Below are 25,318 nucleotides of genomic sequence, written 5' to 3' on the forward strand. Positions count from 1 at the left end.
GCCTCCGTGACTTTTCGCTAATTCTCTTTCGATTGCATATCCGAGAATAATCGATACTTGCGGTTTTATAACGGTACAAAGCTGACTTGTCATTGGCTGAACACCTGTACTTTAATGAGTAGGTGTACTTTAATGACATGCATTAAAGGACTGCTACCAGGTGTATAATTACTACATTTCGGCATGGTCGAGCATAAATATTTAACATTTCTCTTGGGGATAGAGTGGTATAAGATCAAACCTTATAGTCAATGATAATAATAACCAAGTTGGAAAGATATGTGTAGCCAAATCGTAACTGAAAACTTCTCAAATAAGTTAACTCTGCTATTCTCGTTTAAGTAGGCCTACAACCTGTCAATATAGGTTTATCATTACCTGTATTCAATTATTACCAAATTGTCTTTCTTATAATTGGAATGTTAGATCACTAATGTGAGTAAATACTACTCTATTTTACGAGCCGTCATAACTTAACTCTCGAATATAGAAATATACTAAAACTATTTCAAAGCAAGAAGAGAAGAAGATAGAAATGAAATAAATTTCTTCTGGGATGGAGAGAAAAGTAGTTAGTTTTAAAGAATTTAAAACACAGAGTAAAGACAAGACCATAGACAATGAAAACCCGAAAGAAAGGGTTAATTTCCTTTCAAATCTCCATTATATCTATCATACTATTTTAAAATCTGTGATACTAATTTAAACATCCAAAATAAAATTTAGTTATACCAATGACAAAGTTATACTTCCTAAGGTCTTTAGAAGATCACCATCATCATCACCATCACCATAGTTATCGTCAATTTCTTCATCAAGGTTGTAGTTTCAAGAAGTGAACCTCTGAATCAGTCTGTTCTCAATCATGAGAAAATTCTGAACAAACAATAAATATTTGCAAGTTCAATCCGCCCAACTACTCTCCAGCTCTGTAGCAGTACAGTAGTTGCTTTTAAAGTAAGTTACTCATTTTTCTTCTACAACCTGTTTGCAACACCTGTTCTGCCCTTCAAATTTTCAAGACCCTCACTGGGCATAGTAAAACAGAGTGAATCCGATATAGTATTGTGAAACCGATCAATTATGTATTTTTTAACAAAGAAAGTTGCTTGGATGTTGCTGGCAATTTGAAAGCACTGCAGACACTCATGTTTCTAAGAAAGATAATTTGTCAGCAACAATTGATGTTTAAATCACGTGCAACTCACTGTGTTCATTAGATAGCGAAAAGAATTCCGAAGTGTGCTACATTTTTGTGTTGAAAAATTGTTGTAAACTTATACTGTACTTCACTACGTATTTTGTTAATAGAGTAAATAACACAATATTTAATTTCATGAGTCCCTTAAGGGTTAGAGCAAAGTGTTAGAGATAAAATTATTTTCATTTTTATTGTATGCTCTTTTTACTGTAGTGATGTTGTTTTGCAAGATGGTTTTGATCACGCATGTATTATAAGGAAGAAGCTGCTAATTCATGATTGGGATTAATTTGTTACTAAATTATGCTCCTTTACTTAATTTTCGTTACATTGTAGGTTAAATTCAACAATGTGAGTACATACAAAGAAGCTAGGACCAACAAGAAAGTGCAATTACAACTCAGTATACCTTTGTAAAGTGGTGAAAACTTTTTAATTAGGAAAATTAAGCATCAGAAAGGCTTCGGAAGATTCTTTCATTTGAGAGGAAGCATTTTGAAAAAATTCGTCAGAAGTAGATTTGGAGAGAATTATTAAGGTCTTCTTTCGTAAGGGTTCGATATGTCATATCACTCTTAAGACTAAAAACTAAAACCACTTTTTTAAATATCGTCCTTATTGGTCAAGTTGCCATCATACCTGCCATTATATCGTAAGTCTGTGAATTCAAATTCAACTGAACAATGTATTTTTAAATACAGTAAATACTTCTTACTTCTTAATACATATTCTTCATATTATTATAGCCTTTTTCAGAAAGGAAGTAGGTAAAGTTAGGAAGACCATGTAATAGATTTACAGCACATTCACGAATTCTGTTTCTGAAAGAAAATTCTCAGGGAAAAATTTACCTAATATTTCTCACAACGTCAGAATCCAACTTTGCTTTTCATAATTCTACCCATCACTCTATCATTAACTGTGTTCTCACTTAAGGAAAAAATTAAACACCTCGAGGCGTCAGTAACATACCAACTCACATTTTGGAAATACATACAAGATATTCGAAACAATTCGGAAACACTGAATATTTATTAAATGTATTCCATCATTCACGCACCATAGTTGTACATGCTTAGCCTGCTGTGGTCATTTTATTGTTTTTAGCTTTCCAAAATTCGTAGACAAATAATTTCTCTTGTTTCTATGAAAAACATTTCTCGAGTAACTTTAAGAAAAGAAAATCTAAAGCTTGCTGAATTTGTGATCAATGAGATGCATTTGGCTTTCAAAAAGGGCAACATTTCAGGAACTCAAACGAGACAAATGTTATCATACTGATAATTTTGAATAATAGTATAATGAATAGAATCATAGCATGGCAAAATGATGCCCCGAGCAACAAATATTTTCTTTTCTCTAGTATCTGGGCCTACTTATCATTTTTCAAACTTTCGTCTATTACTCTCCCCTTATTTCTTTCCTCATAGAAACACAATAATATGATAAAACGGTAACAAATATTTGATTCATGGAATATAACAAGTTTTGTTTGAAATTCTGACATATAAGTTATCAATTATATCATGATAGCTCTACAATGAATAAGAATATGTGAATATTACTGGAAGAGAAATTGCAGCCAGAACCCAAGCAACCACTGGTACCAGTATACAGGGAGATTCTAAAGTCTTTCCTGGGTTTCGGAGGTATATAGATCAGTAACCATGACAGTTATAGCAGAAATATTTGTATCAGAGGATAGAGTATCATTCAAAGTTTGCATATGTAATAGGCGCTATAGTATACTTGTAAATTTTACAGCTGGAGGGCAGTCATAAGTTTATTAAACATGGCATTCACTGGCAATCAGAAAGTGTTTTGTGTGTTACAGTACAGTTTGCTAAATGCGAGACAGTTATGACGGTACCAAAATACCAATGCTGTTTCTCTACAAAAGTTAATGGCCCATTTTTATGGAGCAAACTGTTACCAGTCCAGTGTACCTGGACATGCTTAACCAGTGGCTGATGCCTCAATTAGAGGCAGATAGCTAGGGCTTCATCTATCAGCAAGATGGGGCTCCACCTCATTTTCATCATAATGTCCGTGAGTACCTTGATGTTACAATTCCACATCGTTGAATTGGACGTGGTACTCGAGATGACTCTCCTCTTCTTCCATGGCCTCCAAGGTCACCTGATGTAACTTCATGTGATTATTTCTTATGGGGTTATGTCAAAGACCGTATGTTCGTCTCCCCTTTGCTACATGATTTAGCACAGCTGCAAGAGAAGATCACACATGCAGTCACTGGTATCGACCGTGAGATGTTGGGACAGGTATGGCAGGAACTGGATTATAGGATTGATGTTTGCTGCATCATCAATGGTGATCATATGGAACACCTGTAAGGTATGTGCGAAACTTTGGTAGATACTCTATCCTCTGATACAAATGTTTCCGTTATATCTGTCATAGTTACTGTTCTACAGGCCCCCAAAACCCCAGAAAGACTTTAGAATCATCCTGTATTGTTGTTACTCAGTCTAGTAAAGTTTTAATTATCTGCAAGAGGGGTAACTTATACACTTTCATTCATGATATATGTGCACAAATTTTCTTCATGTTAAGTAACACCAGCTGTTCTACCCCCTTGATGGCAGTGCAGTTTGCTAGCCCCTCACTTTGGCTCTAATAATCAATCAATCTTCTTAATGTATCCAGCTGTTTGCTGACAACATTAAGTCCACTGTAGTCTTTTCAGGTCTTGTTTTTCATGAGAAATGGAGGGGTATTTTGATCAGTGTTCATTATAGATGCCTGATTGGCTCTAATGATGAATATGGTAAAAAAAAAAAACTAATTTTTCTAGGTATGAGTTCTAAAATGTTTACTTCCATCAAAATTTCGCAACTCATTATTTATAGCATACAACAACGTACAACTAAAAAGAAATACTTTTATTCATTTTTGCCGTTTTTCTTTTTACTGAACCAGTGAAACTAAATTATGACCATTCAATCATTTAACCTAAATTTTCGTGTTCATTAGAGATGGTCAGTCAATGAAAACTGAAAGGATAAGAAGTATTATTTCCGAAAACCGTTTCGTACTTCAAGATGAAGGTCAGAATATTGTCCTGGAAAAAGGCTCAATGTCCATTTTCAAAAACAAATAAAAACAACAAATTCTGTAGTTAAACATTTTATTTGTTAATATATATTAAGAAATACAATATATTTATTCATTTATTTATATATATCATGCAGATTTCATTGTTTAATGTTTCTGGTAACATACTCAGGTAGAAAAAACTGCTCTGAAGTGGCATGCCCAGTTTATCTCCATCAAAACCGTGCATTACTTAGAAATTTGGCATACCAGGTGATAAAAATCACCACATATCAGCAACCAGCATGAATGACCAATTGCACACAATTTTTTTCTATTCCTTTCTTTGATAAGTTGCAATTACTCAAACATGTCAAAACTTATAAAGGTTTATTCGATGGTAATACAATTATGGCGAACTTCATATAGTAACTATAAAATTCAATTTAGTAAACTTAAAATAACACTGAACTTCAGGATTCTTAATAAAACTTTCATTATTTATTATGCATAAATTATTTAGGAATAGTTCCAAAAGAATAGCATTACCCAACAGAGTCTTAGAACTATAACCACAATATGTTAATGCCCACTGTGTATATTACCTCACCTTTAATTTGAGACATGTGAGACAGTTCTATGCTTATAAACCATATAAAAATCGATTGTTAACTTTCCAAGAATTCATTAATTAAGTTCAACCAATTAACAATCAGGCTATCAATTCTCACATACCGGTATTTCCAACAACAAAAATCCGGTTACAGTAGACTTAAATGTAAGTTAATTTATTTACCAATACTTCTTTATTTAATGCTTAAAATTATTAAGGTGATCAAATTACCTTAACAGAAAACAGAATAAAGATTATATTGTGAGGTAATCACCATCGTTTAACTCTTCACAAATGTTAGACCAATGGCCTGTTTTGCTTAAAAAAAAAACTAATAACAATTTGTCAAATGCTTCACAGATTTTCCTATCTTCGATTCCACCAACAATTTTAGAAGAAGTGTCTCATATCAATTTAAATCTAAGAATTTATCGATAATGCGTACAATTTCTAGTTCCTGTGGTATTTATTTTTTGTGATCTGACAATGTATCCAGCTGGACTAATACAACTCTCATTAAATGTACCATACTAGTGTTTCAGAGTAACTATTCCTAATTTCCAGATGTGATACAGGACACATAATTAAGCGTTTTTTTGTAATAAAGTAATGTTTCTGTATCAAGATATGATATGAAATAAATGTGGATTTCAAAGAGTCTCAACATGAAAAGTAACTGGTCCCTTATCTCGAAGACATTGATCTAGTGTAGAAATATGTAGTATGACAGAAAATATGATGCTGAGGATATTGCTCTCCGTAAATTCGCCATGCCTAACAATACCGTAAGCTGCTCCATATGCCAAATGCATGTCTGATAATCCAACATTTGTAAATCAATGCATTTTCAGTGACTGGAAATTTATAAACAGATCCGACATACTTATTTTCTGAAGAAAACAAATCAACTTCAGTTGTTTTTATGGTAATGAGAATACAGCACAATTAAAGACACCCACTGACACTTTATTACATTATTATATTATTAATTACATGTTCTGTAGCATATCTGAAAATTAGGAATAGTTATTCTAAAACACCTTGTATAGGTACCCAAACACTATGTACAAAAAATTTGGAAATAATAATATTTAATCACTTAGTAATAAACTTGACATGTCACAGGTACATTTTTAAGAAATATGCAACTAACCAATCTTTAGATCTCTCTCTCTCTCTCTCTCTCTCTCTCTCTTTCTTAATCCATTTTCGACTTAAGTGATCAAATCAATTAAGTTATGTTGGAGGAGACGATTATGAATCCATGAAGAAAAACTGGTGAAAAGATGTACCGGTCGGTATTTGAAAATCATCTTTTCCCACCATAGTCCACCTAGACTCACCAGATTTGAACCAGGCCTCTAGCAAGGAAAATCAACATACTAGCAATCCAGTTGAAGTTGTACCTTACCTCTCAACTTTAAGTTTCCAGATAAAAGTAAAATTCCACACAGATCTCTTTATACAAAATTTTAATATCATAGACTTTAATATATAGGTAACAAATATAACTCCACGAGTCAAAATCAAAGCAGGTGTTCATATCATCTGCTTTGTATGTTTCATTTCATTATGTGCAATTGGAAAAATTGCATACATAAATATATTTGAGGGAGAGGGAAGGAGAAAATGCAGAAAAAAAACATAAATGCAGTATCGAAGAGAAGTCTGAGATCACTTGCACAATGCATCAAATGAGCAGTAAGAAAAACAGACTGCTGACAAAAACTATTCAAATAAAAGAACTGAAACAAACAAATAATACAATTACTCATAATTATGATTCATTTTCTCTATTTTGTGACTAACAAGAATGGTCATCAAAGTATGAAGAAAAGAAATGTATCTATGAAGACTGAATAGTTTAAAAATAATTATTGCTGAATAGTAGAAAACTGTTTTGTTAATTTTATCTATGTGGAATAGCATTCTTCCATTTCATATCATTTTCACGAGTGAATTATGTAAATTTTGATAATATTATTCCCAAAAGGCATTAAAGCAAATGTCATACATAGATATATTTTGAAAATGTTAATTTAAAAACTACATATATCATGAGATGGTCTTCAGAAATGGCTAACTTGCTGTAAAATTATTTAAAAACTAGTTATTAAAAGAGACAGTATGCTAGAGTTTCCGTATGCACTAGTTCTGTACCGGACATCATGATGGTCGAAAATGATTTATTGGGACATTCTTTGTCTCTATTTTTAATACAGTTCTTAAATATCATAGGGCAAAACATAGCACCCATTCAAATAACTTAACTACAATTAATGGAACTTTTGATTGTTTTAATCATTAACTACCTATTGTCTTTGGCACTTCAATTATTAGTAACGCGAGAAAATGTTGGAATATATATATATATATATATATATATATATATATATATATATATATATATATATATATATCCTTTTACGTGTTTCACAAACGCACCCCCACAGAGAACGGAATCAGAAGGCACAAAGACCACCCAGTTCTGAGGATGGCCCTCATGCCGAAAACTAGTCAACAAGTTAACCTAGGTAATTAACAAGTGAAAGCATATATATATATATATATATATTGCACAACTTTTAACCTCTTTATCACTTCGGAATATGTATTTTATGATTTTCTTGTGTTAAATTCTATCGTACCTGGTTTACATGTTTCGACCTGTTATTGGTCTTCTTCAGAACAAAACAAGAGATGCTAAGACCAGCAACGACCAGTTCTGAAGAAGACCAATAACAGGTCGAAACATGTAAACCAGGTATGATAGAATTTAACACAAGAAAGTCATATAATACATATTCCAAGCATATACATACTTTATATTCCGAAATGATAGTGTTAAAAGTTGTGTAATCAAGATGTATAATCAAAATGTTTTGTGTGTGGGGAGTGATCTTTCTCTCATCATCATCATCATCATCATCATCATCATCATCATCATCATCATCATCATCATCATCATCATCATCATCATCATCATCATCATCATCATCATCATTATCATTATTATTATTATTATTATTATTATTATTATTATTATTAGTCGCCTCGCTTTGATTAATTATTGTTCTCTAACATTTAACTCAATGTCATCTGGAGTTTCGGCAGTGGTTTGCATTAGGCCTATGTGAAAATGAGATTTTTATTAGTTTTCCCCTCCCCTCTTATCGTGTTTAAAATACAAAAATACTAGTCACATTTTGGAAGAAAATATAAATCTGAATGGAAATTCATTTGAAAGACGGGACTAGTGTAAGATGCTTTCATGCTAAAGATACTATACATTTTCACATCGATTTAATTTCCAATTGCTTGATAAGTTTGTTAATTTGAAAATATTTACATTTATTAAAAATCTGTCAGTGCGAATTTTTCTGTTCCAGCATATAACACTGACGCTGAAAGAATATATTTTACTTCACATAAAACAGTGAAAAACATTTTAATTTGCTATTACCATTTCAAGAGGACATGTTCACATTCTCAAGAATTTAAAATAGGGATAAAAAGTGGAGCTTAAGAAGATAAAGTTCTATACAGTTCACGTTATTTTTATTTGTAATTTATTATTATTTTATTATAATTTATTTTTATTTTTTTGGGATGATGGGAAGAATAAATTCTTTCTTTTGTTTTATTTCAATTCAATCTAACCTAGCTGACTGCTGTTAAATTAATTGAAAATGGCGACTGGAGCCAAAAGTAAAAGTATATATATATAACTCAACCATAATTCTAATTTCAAAAAAGTTTTTAATTTTTAAAACTGATTTCTCCACTCCAATTTTACAAAGATTTAAGTAAAGGTAATTTCTATATTTACCATCACTTCAATAAGATTATCCTACTATAAATTTTGTTCGCATCTTCTCTTCTGTTCCAGATTCATTACTTATTATTTACGACAATCTTACACAACACACACAAATGCGTACCTACTTCTTAATTCTAACTTAGGAATGGATAAAGATTAAATATAATTTACTTAAAAAAAATTACACTGCATAAAATGATGAGTTTTCTATGAAGACTCTGACATTCTTACGAATCCTATCTTTAGGATAGGAGAGATAAGCTCAATCAAATGCGTCATATGTAACGCAAATGTTTCTTTGCCACCTCAGGAAGGCTAACCTACGCATGTGATATACGTTATGTCAAGATAACATTTTATATTCATATCAAACTGGTGTCATCAAATATATTAATGCAATAATAACATTACTGTTTTTTTTTTTTTCATGTAGGTAAGTAAAATTACTCGAGAGTAAAGCAATGGAAAGTAACTATGGGCTATGGTAAGGTTGTGTGCGAATGTAACAATGTATCTTTTAATGGGAAGTGACAGACATCCAGACAGCAATGAAATAACAGCTATGCCAATATGCTTTTTCCAAAGTCGTCATTTTGTGTGATTCTCAAGCAGGTATAACAACCAAAGCAAACTACACAATATCACTACAAAGTCAAGCTATATCAGACTGCAGAAAGCTGATCAGAACCTTCCTTGACTATCACAAGTGAGTAATTTTAAAATGGACCTCATTCCACTGTGATATCAGGCTGCAGATAAATTAGCAAATAAATTTACAAAAATTCAATCATATTCTAGCGAACTAATTTATAGCAGGACCAAAATTGTAATTGGAAGATGAAGTTCTCCCATCAAGAGTTCCTTAACCCAACAGTGCAAAATGCATGCCGATATCACAGATAGCCAACTTACTACCTGTTTCAGCTCATGTTACCGGTGGCATCTTCATGAACTGACAGTTAGTCATACATTGTACAGTCACCTTAGAAGAACAGTATCAGTCTACATATGATCTGTCATCTTTGGGTCAGTCTGGGTATGATCAGTAGGCAATGGAGTAGTACGTTGTTTTACGACGCTGTATCAACATCTCAGGTTATTTAGCGTCTGAATGAGGTGAAGGTGATAATGCCCGTGAAATGAATCCGGGGTCCAGCACCGAAAGTTACCCAGCATTTGCTCATATTGGGTTGAGGGAAAACCCCAGAAAAAACCTCAACCAGGTAACTTGCCCCGACTGGGAATCGAACCCGGGCCACCTGGTTTCGCGGCCAGACATGCTAACTGTTACTCCACAGGTGTGGACTGTAGGCATTGGATGTAGTTGTGTTGCGTGTTTATATTTGTTCAGACATTTTATATTTTATTACTGATTACCGATTACTGATTAATTTAGTTATAACAGAAATTTGTTACATAATAATTTAAAATTTCAGTGTGGAATTGTCATACAGAATATAATGTGGCTAAGAGTGGGATTGTGACAAAATATGGAAACTGCTCCAAAGAAGGAACCATCTCAAAGTTTACATTTCTGAAAGCAGGATGAAATTCTGTAGAGATAAGAAAGTGGAGATCTCTTCTTCCATTAGAAAAAGGTGTAGAAAAAGCAGAGAAATCAGTTATTGTAATTTATAATGCACTACCAGTATATAGAAATAATTATTATTAGCATTATAATTAAATAAAATACAATACATATACTGTAGGATGCGAAAGACTTCAAAGAATCCTGTTCGACTTAATGAAATCAGGTCCATTCTTACTTCAAATAATATAGCCTTCGTCTAAAGCAGCCTTTATATTCTTTGGTCTATACACTCTGTAACATGCAACATGAACAAAACAGTGCTTACAACCCTGCAACTCATCTCACGTCCCGGAGTCATTGAAGTTCTCATGTAAACATCAGCAGTGGCGACCTCACTCTCAATAGTAAGCTGAGCTGAAATGGGTAATAGCTATTATCCTTACTCCAGCACAACAATCAGATCAGTAGTACCAGCATTGTGTCTTATCGAAACGTTTACAGTACCAGTACTCATTTACACTAGCAATTTCATACTAACACTTACATGAGAACCATTTACAATATCAGGCCAAAGACAAAATATGTATACTTAGTTGGTCTACAGTCTGCAGGCCTAGTGGATGAGGTGAAGTGAAATAACATGTAAAGTCGTGTCAAGTATATGTGTTTTGAAGGAAAAACTACGTATATGCATGTTTTAAGCCTTTTTTGGAGCTGTTTTGTGCCATATGGTCCGTTTGGAATTACTTTTTTTGCATTTAATCTTTCCTCTGAAGTCCTACATGTCCTATCCGCAAATAACTTTTTGAGGAGGAAGAAGGATTTATGATATGATCATTTTGGAGGTTCCCTTATCAGACTGATCTCATATGACAATTACAACAAAACACATTAATTCTTCCTTCTTCTTCTTATTCCTCGTGTTTTAGGATAAATCCTGTATTTTCCAACTTTGCTGTCTCAATCCGATGTTGGTGTCCAACTTTCCTTCTACTGTTTAGGGGGTCGTCCCAAAGGTCTTAGGGTGTCCAACTTTCCTTTCATTGCGATTTTCGGGAGTCAGTCTTCCGTCATCCTTAATACATGGTCCCGCCATCCTTTTCTTCTAGTCTTGATACATTTTGTCACATCCTGCACTCCACATTTTTCCCTAATCTCATCAATCGTCTGTCTGTCTATAACGTAACGCCAGCAATACTTTGTAATGTCCTCATTTCTGTTGTTGTCATCATTTTTGCAGTTTTTTTTTTCTGCTCAAGTTTCCGTTGCATATGTTAATACTGACCTTATGCACGTTTTATATATTCTGATCTTGCTTTCTATGTTCATGTATTTATTTTTCCAAATTACATCTCTTAAATATCCTGATATTATCACAGTCTACTATATACAGTCGCGAAGCTTGAGGTGTTTTTTTGCAAATCTCGTGATAAAGCGCTCCAAGCGGTTAGCAACTAGAAACAATAGACTGTCCATGGTCGACTTTCGACTGTGTCGTATTTCTATCAAGTGCTAGCTCGTTGCGTATTTCACATTGATGCTTGTGAAATGTTCGTTATTGGTTATAATGAAAATGTTAATGGCTAAAATATAATAATTGGAATAATAATATGGGACAAGGAGGAGACGTTTGTAGTGCTATAAACTGTAGCAACATTAAGAGAAAGAGGCCAGAGTTATCCTTTTTCTGATTTCCGAAAGATTCAGAAAGGTTCCTGGGTTTCCACAAGAATGCTGTGCAGAAACAAAACTGTTAATTTGAAGTTCTTTGTGACTGTTAGAATACATTATATCCTTAAATTTCACAATGAAATGTTTCAGTCTAACCGAAAGGACATTAGATACCGGTTAAAGTTCTGTCACTTAGGCTGCTAAATTTCCAGAGAAATAAAGGTTAGGTCTACTTTTTTTTTCAGAGGATATATTTTTAATTGTAGCTATTAATTTTGTTACTATTTTTAAGTGTTATTTTACTAAAGACGTAGAAAAATTAAGTTTGTTTTAAAGAAATTTATTGATCACGTTTTATTTTCAATTCTGGTGAGATTATTATTGCTTAGGCCTACTTTTTTCTTAAAAGGATATGTTTTCAATTATAGCTGTTAATTTTGTTGTTATTTTTATTTGTTGCTTTACTAGAGACGTAGAAAAAGTCTGTTACAATAAAATTTATTGATCACGTTTTATTTCCAATTCTGGTGTGATTATTATTGCTTAACCTCATCCCACTTTGTTAACTACGTAAGCCTACACTACAAGTACCGGTAAACGTAAGTTACTCCATTAATTCATATTTCCATTATTATTGTTGTAAAGAGAAATGCAAATTAATATTTATTGGTTTCATAGTTAATTATCGCTATTATCTTGAATGAGTGAAGCTATTATAGTACATTTCAGTTCGTTTTGCACAAACAAAAATTATAGTAACTTATTTCTTGCTGGTATCTTCGAGTTTATGGTGGAATTTAATATACTTCATTAAAATAATAAATTAAATTTATGCATTTAATATTTCAATAATGGAAGGAAGGTGTTAATTTTTCCAAAAGAACACGACAACGAAAGTGTAACATATTTTGTCGGCTGCTAGGAGAGAGATCTGCGATGATGAGGCGATAGTAGCGATCCTAGTGGTGGACAACTACCCATGTTTGCATTTTTACTACATATTGAGCTTCGCGACTGTATATAGTAGACTGTGATATTATGTTTGCTTTAATATTCTGTTCTTTTACTTCTTCCTCCAAATTTTTATTGCTTGTTATTTTTGTTCCTAAGTAACTGAAACTCATTACTTGTTCTATGGGTTTATCATATACTGTAAGTTTACATCTGAGTGGCTGCCTTGAGATAGTCTGTGATTTTGTTTTATTTTCCGATGTCACCATATTAAATCGTTCTGCTGTTATTTGAAATTTATATAGCAAACTCTGTAGGCTGTCTTCGTTTTCTGCTAAAAGGATCACATCATCAGCATAACATATTATTTTAATGTCTTTATTCCCTAATCTGTAGCCCCTAGTTCCTGCTTTAGTTTCCTTTATTATTTCGTCGATAATCACATTGAACAGAATAGGGCTAAGGCTGTCACCCTGTCTTACTCCTGTTACTATAGCTACCTTATCAGTTAGGTGGTTATCTACCTTTATTCTTGTGTAGTTATTAACATTGAGATCTTTTATGAGTTTTATAATGTTATGTTTAGTTCCTTTTTTCTTTAGTATTTCCATAACATCTTTTATTTTAATTCTATCAAAAGAATTAGAGAAGTGTAATAGGAAGTTAAGTATAATGAGAGAGATAATTGAAAATAGGTGAGGGGTCTGGCGGAGGAGGCTAACTAGGATAGTAAGTATAATATGTAGAAAGTTAGTGAGATCTGAAAAAGGAAATGCACACAACTAAAAACATAATAATGAACTTATTGGACAATGGGGTAGTATGTTTTAGTAACAAGTATTATCAGAAACAGTATGTGTTAGATATAAGTGTACTAAAAATCAAGAACAAAGTCGTAAAAGTGGCAATTTTGAATGATCTAAGTCAAGTTGTTAGTTTTTAAAGGTGAGAATTTTTTAATGATCTAAATCAAGTTGTTAGGTTTTTTTATAGATGGAAATAATGATCAATTTAAATGGGGTCTAAAGTCAAATTATAAGAGCGTCTATATAAGATATATCTGTAATGAACGTAATTGTGGCACCGGATACAAAAATTGTGAGGTCCACATTACATGGATGTAAATGTTGGCAATCAAATACAATACAATACAATACAATACAATACAATTTTATCAAAAGCCTTTATTAATCTTTCCTAAGATAACTAAATGGAGATCATATTATATTTGAGACATGTGAGTGTTTATCTTTTCAAATCTGCATAATGTCAAGATCATAATATTAGTAATCTTTCAATACTTAAAGTAGAACTGTCTCACATTGCTCATTTACTCTGCAAGGTTTCATGTTGATTCAGTAATACACACACAAGAAAATACACAGCCTCATGCCTGCTCTACTCTATTCAAACAGAACAGTTTCTAAACCAGTTTTTTTTTCCAAACCTTCTGTCATACAATATAGTTCACTATTCGTGAAGAAAATAAATAATAAACTATGTGGAACTTAAACTAAGATTATTTTGAACTGGCAATTAATTTGAGCTCCATGTAGACAAGGCACTAGTCAATTTGAACAATGAAAAATAAGAGGCAAGGATTATGTAATCAGCAGTCGTAACTGACACATCACAGTGCAAAACTCTGTTTTTTTTTAATATATATTACGTATTAGATAAATTAGTACCATTTTTTGACTGCTTAGATTCAGACAAATTTAATGCCTTCCCATTTCATTGTAAAGTGCTTAGTGAAAATGAAGTTGACATGAACTATACCAGCATAGACTACTTTCTTTCTTTAATAATGTAGTGCAACTATTATTACCACTTCAAATAACTACCTTTCACCAGTCATAACAAAATTGACGACAGAAGATGTGAATAATAACATTAACTACTACTCTAAGAGGACTTACAATGTTTAACTGTGTTATGATATAAACTATCACAAAAGGAAACCAAACTACAGTTATTATTATTATTTTGATTGTAGACATTCTCCCTGTGAGAATCTGATTGCCCATTATTTATCGCAAATTACAGTAGAGTTTCCATCTTTCTCAAAATGACCTATCCTATTATTTTTGCAACTGTGGTACATTTTCCAAAGAAGTATAACAATGTTGTAATTTCTCAATTTGTACTTTATATTTGAAATATCATCTAGGAACACTACTTCAATGTCCAGTCTATTTTTTCCCCCCTCACTTTGAAGCCATTATTTACAAGACAAACTACTTTGACTGTAACTACCTGAAATCAATGATACACAATCATTATGAAATGTAAAAGCTAAAATGAACAGAAATTCCATCACAGATTTCATACAAATTCAAAGTTCATATGATAAAAAGTTTCAATATAATATATGCTACGTAAACGATCATAAATAATGCACGAATGCAGAATTAGAAACTTTTTATAGTCCATTTACACTGTCGAAACAGTTTTTTTAAGTTGGTTATTTAACGACGCTATATCAACTACTAGGTTATTTAGCGTCGATGAGATTGGTGATAGCAAGATGGTATTTGGCGAGATGAGGCCGAGGATTCACCATAGATTACCTGGCATTCATCTTATAGTTGGCGAAAACCTCGGAAAAAAACCCAACCAGGTAATCAGCCCAGGCGGGGATCGAACCCGCGCTTTAACCGACTGAACCACGCCGGTGGCCTTCGAAACACTGTTTATTACATGTAAAAATAACTAAATTTCTATGTTTGACGATCTCAGTCTGTATGTACACGAAGCACTTCTCTTTTAGCAAGTCTTCAATGCTAATTTTGATTGACAGGAGAATTGAAAATGAGCTCATGTAGAAATCTTCCTTCAAACTGCATGCATAGATAGATCTCGAGAGCAGATAGACAAACACAGAAAATTAGCTGCCCATATTAACTGTAGGGGTATAAAAAATTCTTTGAAATGTTGCGTAAGATCAAGTGCATGTACTTGAAAGCAGTAGTTGAGTTATTATCCTCTGTGAATATCTAAGCTATCATGTGACATGTGATCCTGTGCACTCTGCGTGCTTCACCAGCTAGGTAAGTACTACTCACAGCAGCTGGAGGCCTTTTTTTTTTTGTATTCGTCTATATGGTGTGGAGAGCCAATGATGTGCGCAGTTTGACAGGTTTCAATTTAAGCCTTTCGAGCTACAATTACTCACTCACATTAGCTGTACACACATATATTTCTGCAATATGTATTTTCTGATTGCCAATACGAAAGAGACATAGGAACAATTATATATCAACTCCAGTGGCATATCTATATTCACAAATTATATCTTATTAGCAATGACATGGACATTTTTTATCTGTACAGTTGAAAATTTACCTGATGAAATAAACTTAATTATATTCCAATTTTATATTTGCCGACTGCCAATTTTAACAAGCAAATATATTTATTTCATTTATAGATATAATGTTGTTTAATCTTTGGTTCGCCTGTGTATGAATTCATAAAAGAAATCTACACAAAGTAGTTAAAAAATATATTTAAAAAATAAAATCCCACAAGAGAGCACATTATTAATACTGAATAATTATTATATAACTCCCACTACTTTTATATATTTTTTTACAACAAATAAATTATATGTTAGTGAGACATACTTTGGTATGTTTTCATCATCTAATTAGTCTCCAGAGTGGATATGACACACGAGTGCCATAGACTATATATCAGAACACTGATGAGTCAGTCGATTACAAAGTATACTTTAATCTTAGCATGCAGGCTTTCACGGCCGGTGTCTAGTTGAAACAGAGCTTCCGGGCTAAGATGCCGTGGTCTACTGGTGCTGACGTTACCAGACGTTTCGTCTACTTCTACGGCAGACATCTTCAGTGGTTAGGTATCCTCGGTCGAAGTCTTCTGCTCGGGATACCTGTAGCAACTGATGACCTGACTGAATGAATGAATGAGTGGGGGAAGTGGGAGGAGAAACTTTAAAGGTACGTGAAAACACGTCCTTTTTGCAAGGGGGGAGTTGGGGCTGTGAAAAACTGAATATGTGAGCTCCAAGCCTCTTGGCCACTTGTCTCACTTCGGGTTTCGCCGCCCCAGTGAAGGAGCGCTAGAAATTTCTAGTGGGTAAGCCGAAAATGGACGTAACTGATTAGCTACAACATACGGGGGGGGAGGAGGGGCAGAAGTACAGCGACCTGATCCGGAGGAGAGACGCGATGGAGGAGAAGTCTAGGCACGATGACCTGACTAGTTGCTCGTCCTTATTTATAGCGCCGAGACTTGGTGTTCCGTTGTCGCGGCGGTCCGCGCCCGTCAGATCGTGACCTTGGACTGGCCGTGGCGTTGATTGGTCGCGGCGGCTCGCACCTGCTCGGTCCCGGTGGCCTTGGGCTGGTCGTGGCGCACAGTTGTTGCGGCGGTCCGCGCTCGCTAGAATGCGGTGGCCTTGGGCTGGTTGTTGTGTTCCAATATCGTGGCGGACAGCACTCGCAGGATTTCGGTTTCAATCCGTCGTACCGTCGCTGTGCACAGGTTTTGTACGAGTCCGTTTCAGGACAGGATGCCAGCAGTTGTTAAGTTTCAGACCCTCTTCTTTACGGTTGAAATTGTTTGGATGTTTATGGATTTCAATCGCTTCCCTGAATAGGCGGGGGAAGTAATTGGACGTGTTACTGAGGATGTCTGTTTCTCGGAACTGTATGTCGTGCCTCCCATCCTGAAACGCATGTTCCGCCACTGCAGATTTATCCAGCTGTCCCAATCTGCAGTTCCGTTCGTGTTCCACTAGTCTAGTTTTGACGCTACGTTGTGTAGTGCCTATGTATACGGCACCGCAGGAGCACGGAATCCTGTATACACCTGCGGCAACCAACTTGTCTCTCTTGTCCTTTACCGATCTCAGCATGTTACGGACTTGTTGGGTCGGCAGGAAAACCGTGTCTACATCGTGCCGTTTTAATATCTTGCCGATCCGGTCCGTGACATTCTGATGATACGGGAGGAAGACCGTGCCCTTCTTCTTCTGCTGGACTAGAGTGTGGCTTTGGGATGGCCCGTTCAGATCTCTCCTGGGATGCATGGCCCTCCTAATCTCTGGAGCTGAGTACCCGTTACTGCTTAGCGCAGCTCTTAAGTGGGCCATTTCTTGTCGGAGATGTTGTGGTTCTGAGATTTTCTGCGCTCGCTCAATCAGAGTCTTCATCATGGCTCGTTTTTGACCAGGATAATGGTTTGAGCTCTTGTGTAGGTATCTATCGGTGTGGGTGGGTTTCCGATAGACGCTGTGTCCTAGGGTACCGTCCGGTTTCCTGTGGACCAACACATCCAGGAACGGTAACCTTCCGTCTGATTCTAATTCCATCGTAAACTGGATCTGTTTGTGGACCCCATTTAGATGGTTGAGAAAATCCCTTAGTGCTGGTTCTCCATGTCTCCACACCACAAATGTGTCGTCCACGTATCTGAACCAGCATTCAGGTCTTCGTGTCGTGGCCTTGAGTGTAGTATCTTCAAAGGACTCCATGTAGAAGTTGGCAACCATCGGGCTAAGAGGGCTGCCCATGGCTACTCCGTCTGTCTGTTCATAGAAGTCCCCATTCCATTGAAAATACGTAGTAGTGAGCACCAGTTGGAATAGCGCTACAATGTCCTCTGGGAAGATGTTCTTCAATAGTTCTATGGTTTCTATAATTGGGACTCTGGTAAACAGAGACACCACATCAAAGCTGACCATAATGTCTCCAGGTCGGGTTTTCAGCGTTTGAATCTTCTCAATGAAGTGGCTGGAATCTCTGATGTATGAGGATGTCTTGCCTACTAAGGGTTTCAGTAGGTTGCTCAGGTATTTGGCTAATGCGTACGTTGGTGACCCGATAGCATTGACAATCGGCCTGAGCGGCACATCCTGTTTGTGTATCTTAGGTAGTCCATACAGTCTCGGCGGTAGTGCTTCCGACTTCTTAATCGTACGTTGTATTTCTGTTGGAATCGACGAATTCTTGAGGTGCGAGCCGCCGCGACCAATCAACGCCACGGCCAGTCCAAGGTCACGATCTGACGGGCGCGGACCGCCGCGACAACGGAACACCAAGTCTCGGCGCTATAAATAAGGACGAGCAACTAGTCAGGTCATCAGTTGCTACAGGTATCCCGAGCAGAAGACTTCGACCGAGGATACCTAACCACTGAAGATGTCTGCCGTAGAAGTAGACGAAACGTCTGGTAACGTCAGCACCAGTAGACCACGGCATCTTAGCCCGGAAGCTCTGTTTCAACAAAGTATACTTTATTAAAATAACCACTCATTAAAAGTCTAGTTAAGGCAAGACTTACTCAAATGCGAAGTATGGAATCATGTTATTTCCATTGATTAGCAATATGGTATGTTTAGAAACGGAAATAATGAAGGCAGGCTATTCAAGACAATGTAATCGTATCCCCCTAAATACACGGGTGGTTGGGGACATGGAGATAGAGCTCCATATTTTCTTGATTTCGGCACTAAAATGAGGTGTTATGCTTCTTGATTATACAACTTTTAACACCATATCACACGGAATATGTATTATACGTCTCTCTCGACAATGCCAGTGAAATGAGTTTGGGGCCCAGCACAAAAAGTTACCCAACATTTGCTCGTATCGGGTTGAGGGAAAACCCTGAACAAAACCTCACCTAGGTAACTTGCCCTGGCCAGGATTCGAAACTGGGCCACCTGGTTTCACGGTCAGACGTGCTAACAGTTACTCCACAGGTGTGGACGATTATCTTTAAAATTGACTGAACTTGTATTATCAACATAAATAAAGCAGTTCAATATTAGCAATAGATTTTCTACTTGAAATAGAGACTAAGCAGTTTAAAAGCCCCGAAACATTGCTCAATAATTGGTAGGCTGACCATAATTCCTTGAGAAAAAAACACGACAGGGAAATATTAAAATGTTTTGTCTGTTAAAAATCTTGAACTTACAAGAATTAACCTTCATACAACACGGAGAACATTTAGGCTGATATAGAGAATAGACTGAATTCCATCACAATCATAACGTGAGTATTTTTCAGATGATCTTACTTTAAGTAATAAATTTTGGTCTTTCAGTACCTTGACATAAAATCTATCACACTTCATGTCACAATTTTGTCTTACAGTTGGCATAGCTCTCATTGCTTGAACACAATTGGAATTTCTCTTTCAATCGTATAACAGTCATAATATAAAATATTATTTCTACAAATACTGTATTCCCTGGCAGAGAGAGAATAAACTCTACTACATTACAAACATTCTGAAAATCTGGGAATTTCTCATTCATTAAAAATATGTGCACCAATCCATCAGATAAAGCAATATTGATTTAAGGTTATGACTGACCAATATTTAAGGATATTTTAATTATTCTTTTTTTTTATAAAAACGGGGCAAAGTAATATTTTTACTAAAATGACGTGTAGGCTGGAACATAGGAAAATAATCGTATTGTCCCATCAACCCAAACTCCATGCAATCACTGGCATCTTCCCCCCCCCCTGCCCCCGTAAAAGAACAGTGCTCTTTCCATCTGCAGTCAGTCAAGGGTGAGATTTCATTAGAGAATACAATAATGTTATGCAGTGGTAAGATAGTCACTATGTCATCATATATTCATCTTGAAGGCGTACATCAAGTGCATAGAAATTTTCAAGGACTACATTCAAAGGCAACTCCTATTTCATCAAGTTTTTCTTCTATAAGCACATGACGTCTTCGTTTTCTTTTCTAGTCAGTCGCAGAACCTGTTTTATTAAACTTATCCACTATCTTTAATATTGCTTTTCGTGTTGGAACTGGGCTGCCAGAAAATGTACATCTAAATGCTTGACTTGTTTTGCCACATAACTTTCTGCACATGATGTAAGTCTTCAAAATGAATATATGACGACACAGTGAATATCTAACTACTGCACAACACTACTATACTCCCTAATGAAATCTCACTTACGACTGCACAATATAACCATCCTACTCTAATGAAATCTCACTCACAACTGACTGCAGGCAGAAAGAGCACCACACTTTCATGGAGGAGAATGCTTGTGATTACATGGGCTCAGGCTGCCAACAGGCGAAACAATGTTTCGGGACTTTTAAACTGTCTGCAGCACTGTATTAACTGATACATGTGTGAAATTAATACAGGCGGAGGTAAACATGTCCATGTACACATAACTGAAATATATTGAAGGCAAAAAGAGTTCCCATTTCTTCTGGAATTCCGCCCTATGAGGTGATGTACTCAGAACTATGGTCTAGTAGCTTTTATCGCTAAGAGAGACAATGTACTCAACATTTTAGCAGGCTGAGTGGACCTATGATCTGTTCTGGAAATTATGACATTACGAAACATCCCACTTGAGTCAGTGTTTTTGTCACATTTGCAGTAATTAGTTTCTTTACATAAATTAAAAATAATATTCTCAAGTCAACCAGTAGTATTAAATCTTGAAGTTTCGAAGTTACCCACTGATAATTCTCCTACCTGTTCTTCAGTGTTGGCAGCCAATATTTTTATTAGACGAGACTCTCAATATTTTTTACACTTATTTTCTGTCTACAATGTCGTCTTTCCTTCAAGTAAAATACATTTCCAAAAATTATTTTCTTTCGGAACAGATAAATCCTATGTATTTAACAAAATTAGAAGAGTACAGAGGAAAAAAGATGACTACTGTTAGGATGAGATAATGATATAATTCAGTATATTAATGAAAGATTGTTGTTCCTATTCAAAATTAAGGAAAGGATGACTATCTGTGGTGATAATTCTCTTTTTCTACCAGGTTCATAAGAACAACACTAAAGTTTGTAGTAATGTACTGAATTAGATATTGACATCACCCTTAATGGCATTGTAACATTCATCTTTTTCCCCATTTAATTTTCATTTATTAAATATGTTACTGGTATTTATTGCATGCTCACCAGCTGCAGGTTCTGCGAACTAACTACGTTTTAGAGCTTAGAGTCTGTGTACTCTGTGAAAGATATAGCTTAAAGATAATCTTGCAGATTTAATTTAGTGTATGATTTATTCATGTCGAAATTTTTAATTATGTATCAAAGAAAGAATAAAGAAGAGATACTGTGTGTGAGTTGTATTTTAACCACTTCCCTGATTAATCCGAGTTAACTCGGGTTGCTAACTTGTGTCAAAATTTATTAACCCGAGTTAACTTGTTTGAGTCCCATTTTCGCTGCTAAGGATTATATCCCGAATATATACGTTTCCATTCTTTCATTAACCTTTTCCTCACTAGATGGCTACAGAAGTTAGTGATATTGCTATATCTGGTGGTGTTTTTTGTACTTCTTCCTTGCGAGTGGAATTTTATGCTCATATAGCATTCACACACAGTAGTTAGTTTTGGCGGTTTCTGTTTGTGTTTAGTGTTTTTGTGCTGTTTTGTGTAAAGATGGATCAAGTTAGTGATTTCGAAACTTTTGATCTGGAATATATTCCTGTAGAAGATTAGGAAATGAAACATTGGTATCAGAAGACGAAGTTATAGACCAACAAACAAATTCAGATCAGTTGATGTCGCGTCTTTTCGACATTGGTTTGAATAGAAGCCATCTGGCACCATTTCTTCTGCACCTCCGAGGTCCCCATTCCCTGAAATTTTAACATTGTTTCTGATAACGATAATTCTCAATTTTTTTAATTATTCTTTAATAATTACCTCATCAACATTATATTCGAGGAGACGATTCGGCATGCTAATAAGTGTTCACAGAATGCTGAAAATAATTCGCAGCGGCCTACTACAGACTCTGAAATACGTGTACTTTTGGGCATAGTGATACTCCAGAACATTATTCACAAACCTGAAGAACAGATGTACTGGTACAAATATTCAATGACTGCTACACCATTCTTCCCAAAATGCTCTCATATAGGACAGCAGATACTACTGTCCGGAATGCAATGTTCCACTGTGCGTAATACCCTGCTTTTGAGTCTATCACACGACAAGCAACATTTAATGCCTTGATAACAGCACTGGTATTGTACCTCATAAATTAATCCATAAAAAAACATAGTTGGTAAATAGTTCAGGGGAAAATCAAAGTGGGACAACTACCAGAGCTGGAATCAAGGTGCACAAGATAACTCGGGATAATAATTCAGGTATGAATGTATGTCTATTTCATAGTGATTTTTTAGGTATGTAAGAAAATTAGTGATGTACAGTGATTCTGCAATATTAAATGACCTCTTTCAGAAAATAAAAAAATATGACACTTTTTTTCACAAAGCTGGTAAAATATATAGTAAGGGAAGAGGTTAAAAAGTTTCAAAGATCCATAGGTAAGTTACTCTACAAATTCAATTTCGATGGGAGCTAAAAGAATCATGCAAATAAGTACAGTACATAAGAGATAATAAGTGTGTAGCTAAAAAAACTAAAAAAATTTAAATGCTTTCCTAACTCTACACATTTGGGTATTATTTTGTACCTCACTAGTTTATTTCTTTGCGCCTAGGTCAATTTTATTTATAAGATGGAAACACTAACTGTATATCCTACATCGTTACATTTATATTACCTACCTTTCCCATTACACTATGCCACTCTCTTATTCATTTCAACATTCGAAGTAGTATTGAACACTATGGTACAAATACAAAACTAAAAACATTAATTAGAAAAGAATAAATTCTTAAAATTAACCACAAAAATTTTTCACCTCATATTGAAGATGTAAATATCAGAGTAACATCAACTGTTATATGAATAATAATTTGAAAATCAGTGGTTTCAAACATTAAACTGTAACTTAAACATAAAACATTACATCGTATATCAAATTAATAAAACTGAAATAGTGATGTGGTATGAACAATTACGATGCTTAAAATTCACAGCTGTAGCTATAAGTTAATTTCTGCACCTAATAAAGTAGCATATTTCAATCACAAATTATCTCTTCACCATTTAGAGATCTTCTGTTCTATCTGAAGACTTGAATTGTAAACAATTTATAAAAAGAAAAACAGAGATCAATTACTGAAAAAAAACAAGCTACATTAAAGAGCAAACTTAAACCTCCTCATTATTACCCATTCCTGCTCTTATAGATCACAATGGAAAAGTTAAACAACACGTAAATGGTCAAATGTACAAACATTCACATCGAATGTATATTGTATTCTGACATAATTGATACCAGTAAAACAAACAACCCTGTCTCGTAATTTATACAATCGACAATTTCCAAATATTAAGACAGAAGAATACAATATTCTATTTGAAAATATTGACGTTAATAATCATACCAATTCAGTTTCTAGCATACTATGTACCATTACTTATGTGCACTTTTTGGGTTTTATATTTAAGAAGCATTCGTCTTGGAAGTTTTCATTTAATGTTTAGACTTGTCAACATATTTCACTCAATTATAAAATAAAGTAGGTAACTCCAAAGTTACAGAAAAGCATACATTCAAGCTATAAACAGCCTGCAAATAGAGCATTAGGTCAAAACTCAACAACAAGGAGAAGGTTAAGTTTGTATCTTATTTTTATCTAAAATAGTTTATATAACAAAAATAATGAAAGAAAATAACTGACTATAATAAGTTCTAAAGCTGGCTGTAGTAAGTTCTAAATGCACATATGTTCTCAAAAACAAACAACAATCTGTAACAAACTAAATAAATAATATATAAACGCATATATTGAAATTCATAAAATAAACCATATTATTTAAAAACTTAAAGTGATATAATATTTATTCTTTGTGTGATTGGAGTAAACACACAAGCATACAAAAGATTCTAGAAAGCTACAAAACATCAAATATTTACAACAAATAGAACCCCGACATAGTCATAATTTATTGCTATGTTCACAATGACATTTGAATCAATTAACCGTAAATACTATGTTAAATTTTAACTTATTTCATGGCACAGGAAATAAGATTCTCAACCACATCACAAAAAGAATGGAGTTATTGATATTTTAACACAGGCACAAATAAGGCCAAATATTGCAGATATATGTTTTCAGGTTCTTTGCAGTCATTTAGTAATTTTATTGTGTTCATATGGGCTCATTACATACCCACAAATTCATAATTTGTTCAAACATTTTTATTACATTACCTACACTTCCTGATTCTTTATCATGCAAATTTAAAGAAACCTTTTACGTCAAGATATTTTCTTCTACTATTTTTACCTGAATTTAAAAGCAATATAACACAGGTATCAGAAATTATTTCCAATACTACAATGTACTTTCTGTCACTATATCTCATTATGACGATGGTGAAATTAAATATCTGTAAATTACAAGTTTTTTGTAACTGAACACAGCTAAAGAAAATTCGACATCAATAGCTATCTAATCCATCATTAATTTTAATTTTAACAAAGGCAATTAAATATAAAAGTGTAATTTTCATAAATGGTATTTACATGTTTTTTCAACACTTGCACTGAATACGA

The 25,318-nt window shown here is 34.4% G+C and overlaps 1 protein-coding gene across 3 annotated transcripts in view; it reads right to left on the reverse strand.

Annotated features, from left to right (window-relative positions):
• LOC138710857 (probable ATP-dependent RNA helicase DHX35) overlaps positions 1 to 25,318 on the reverse strand; it is a 132,793-nt gene that overhangs the window by 19,106 nt on the left and 88,369 nt on the right. Inside the window, exon 2 of one of the 3 annotated variants that reach the window (XM_069842021.1) lies at positions 3,259 to 3,426. The exons of the other annotated variants lie outside the window; for them this stretch is intronic. Within the exon in view, the coding sequence (XP_069698122.1) occupies positions 3,259 to 3,279 (21 nt within the window). The 5' untranslated portion in view covers positions 3,280 to 3,426. The remainder of the gene's footprint in view (positions 1 to 3,258; positions 3,427 to 25,318) is intronic. 3 annotated transcript variants of the gene reach the window in all.

This window comes from Periplaneta americana, chromosome 12 (assembly GCF_040183065.1).
Source record: "Periplaneta americana isolate PAMFEO1 chromosome 12, P.americana_PAMFEO1_priV1, whole genome shotgun sequence".
Lineage (NCBI taxonomy): Eukaryota > Metazoa > Arthropoda > Insecta > Blattodea > Blattidae > Periplaneta > Periplaneta americana.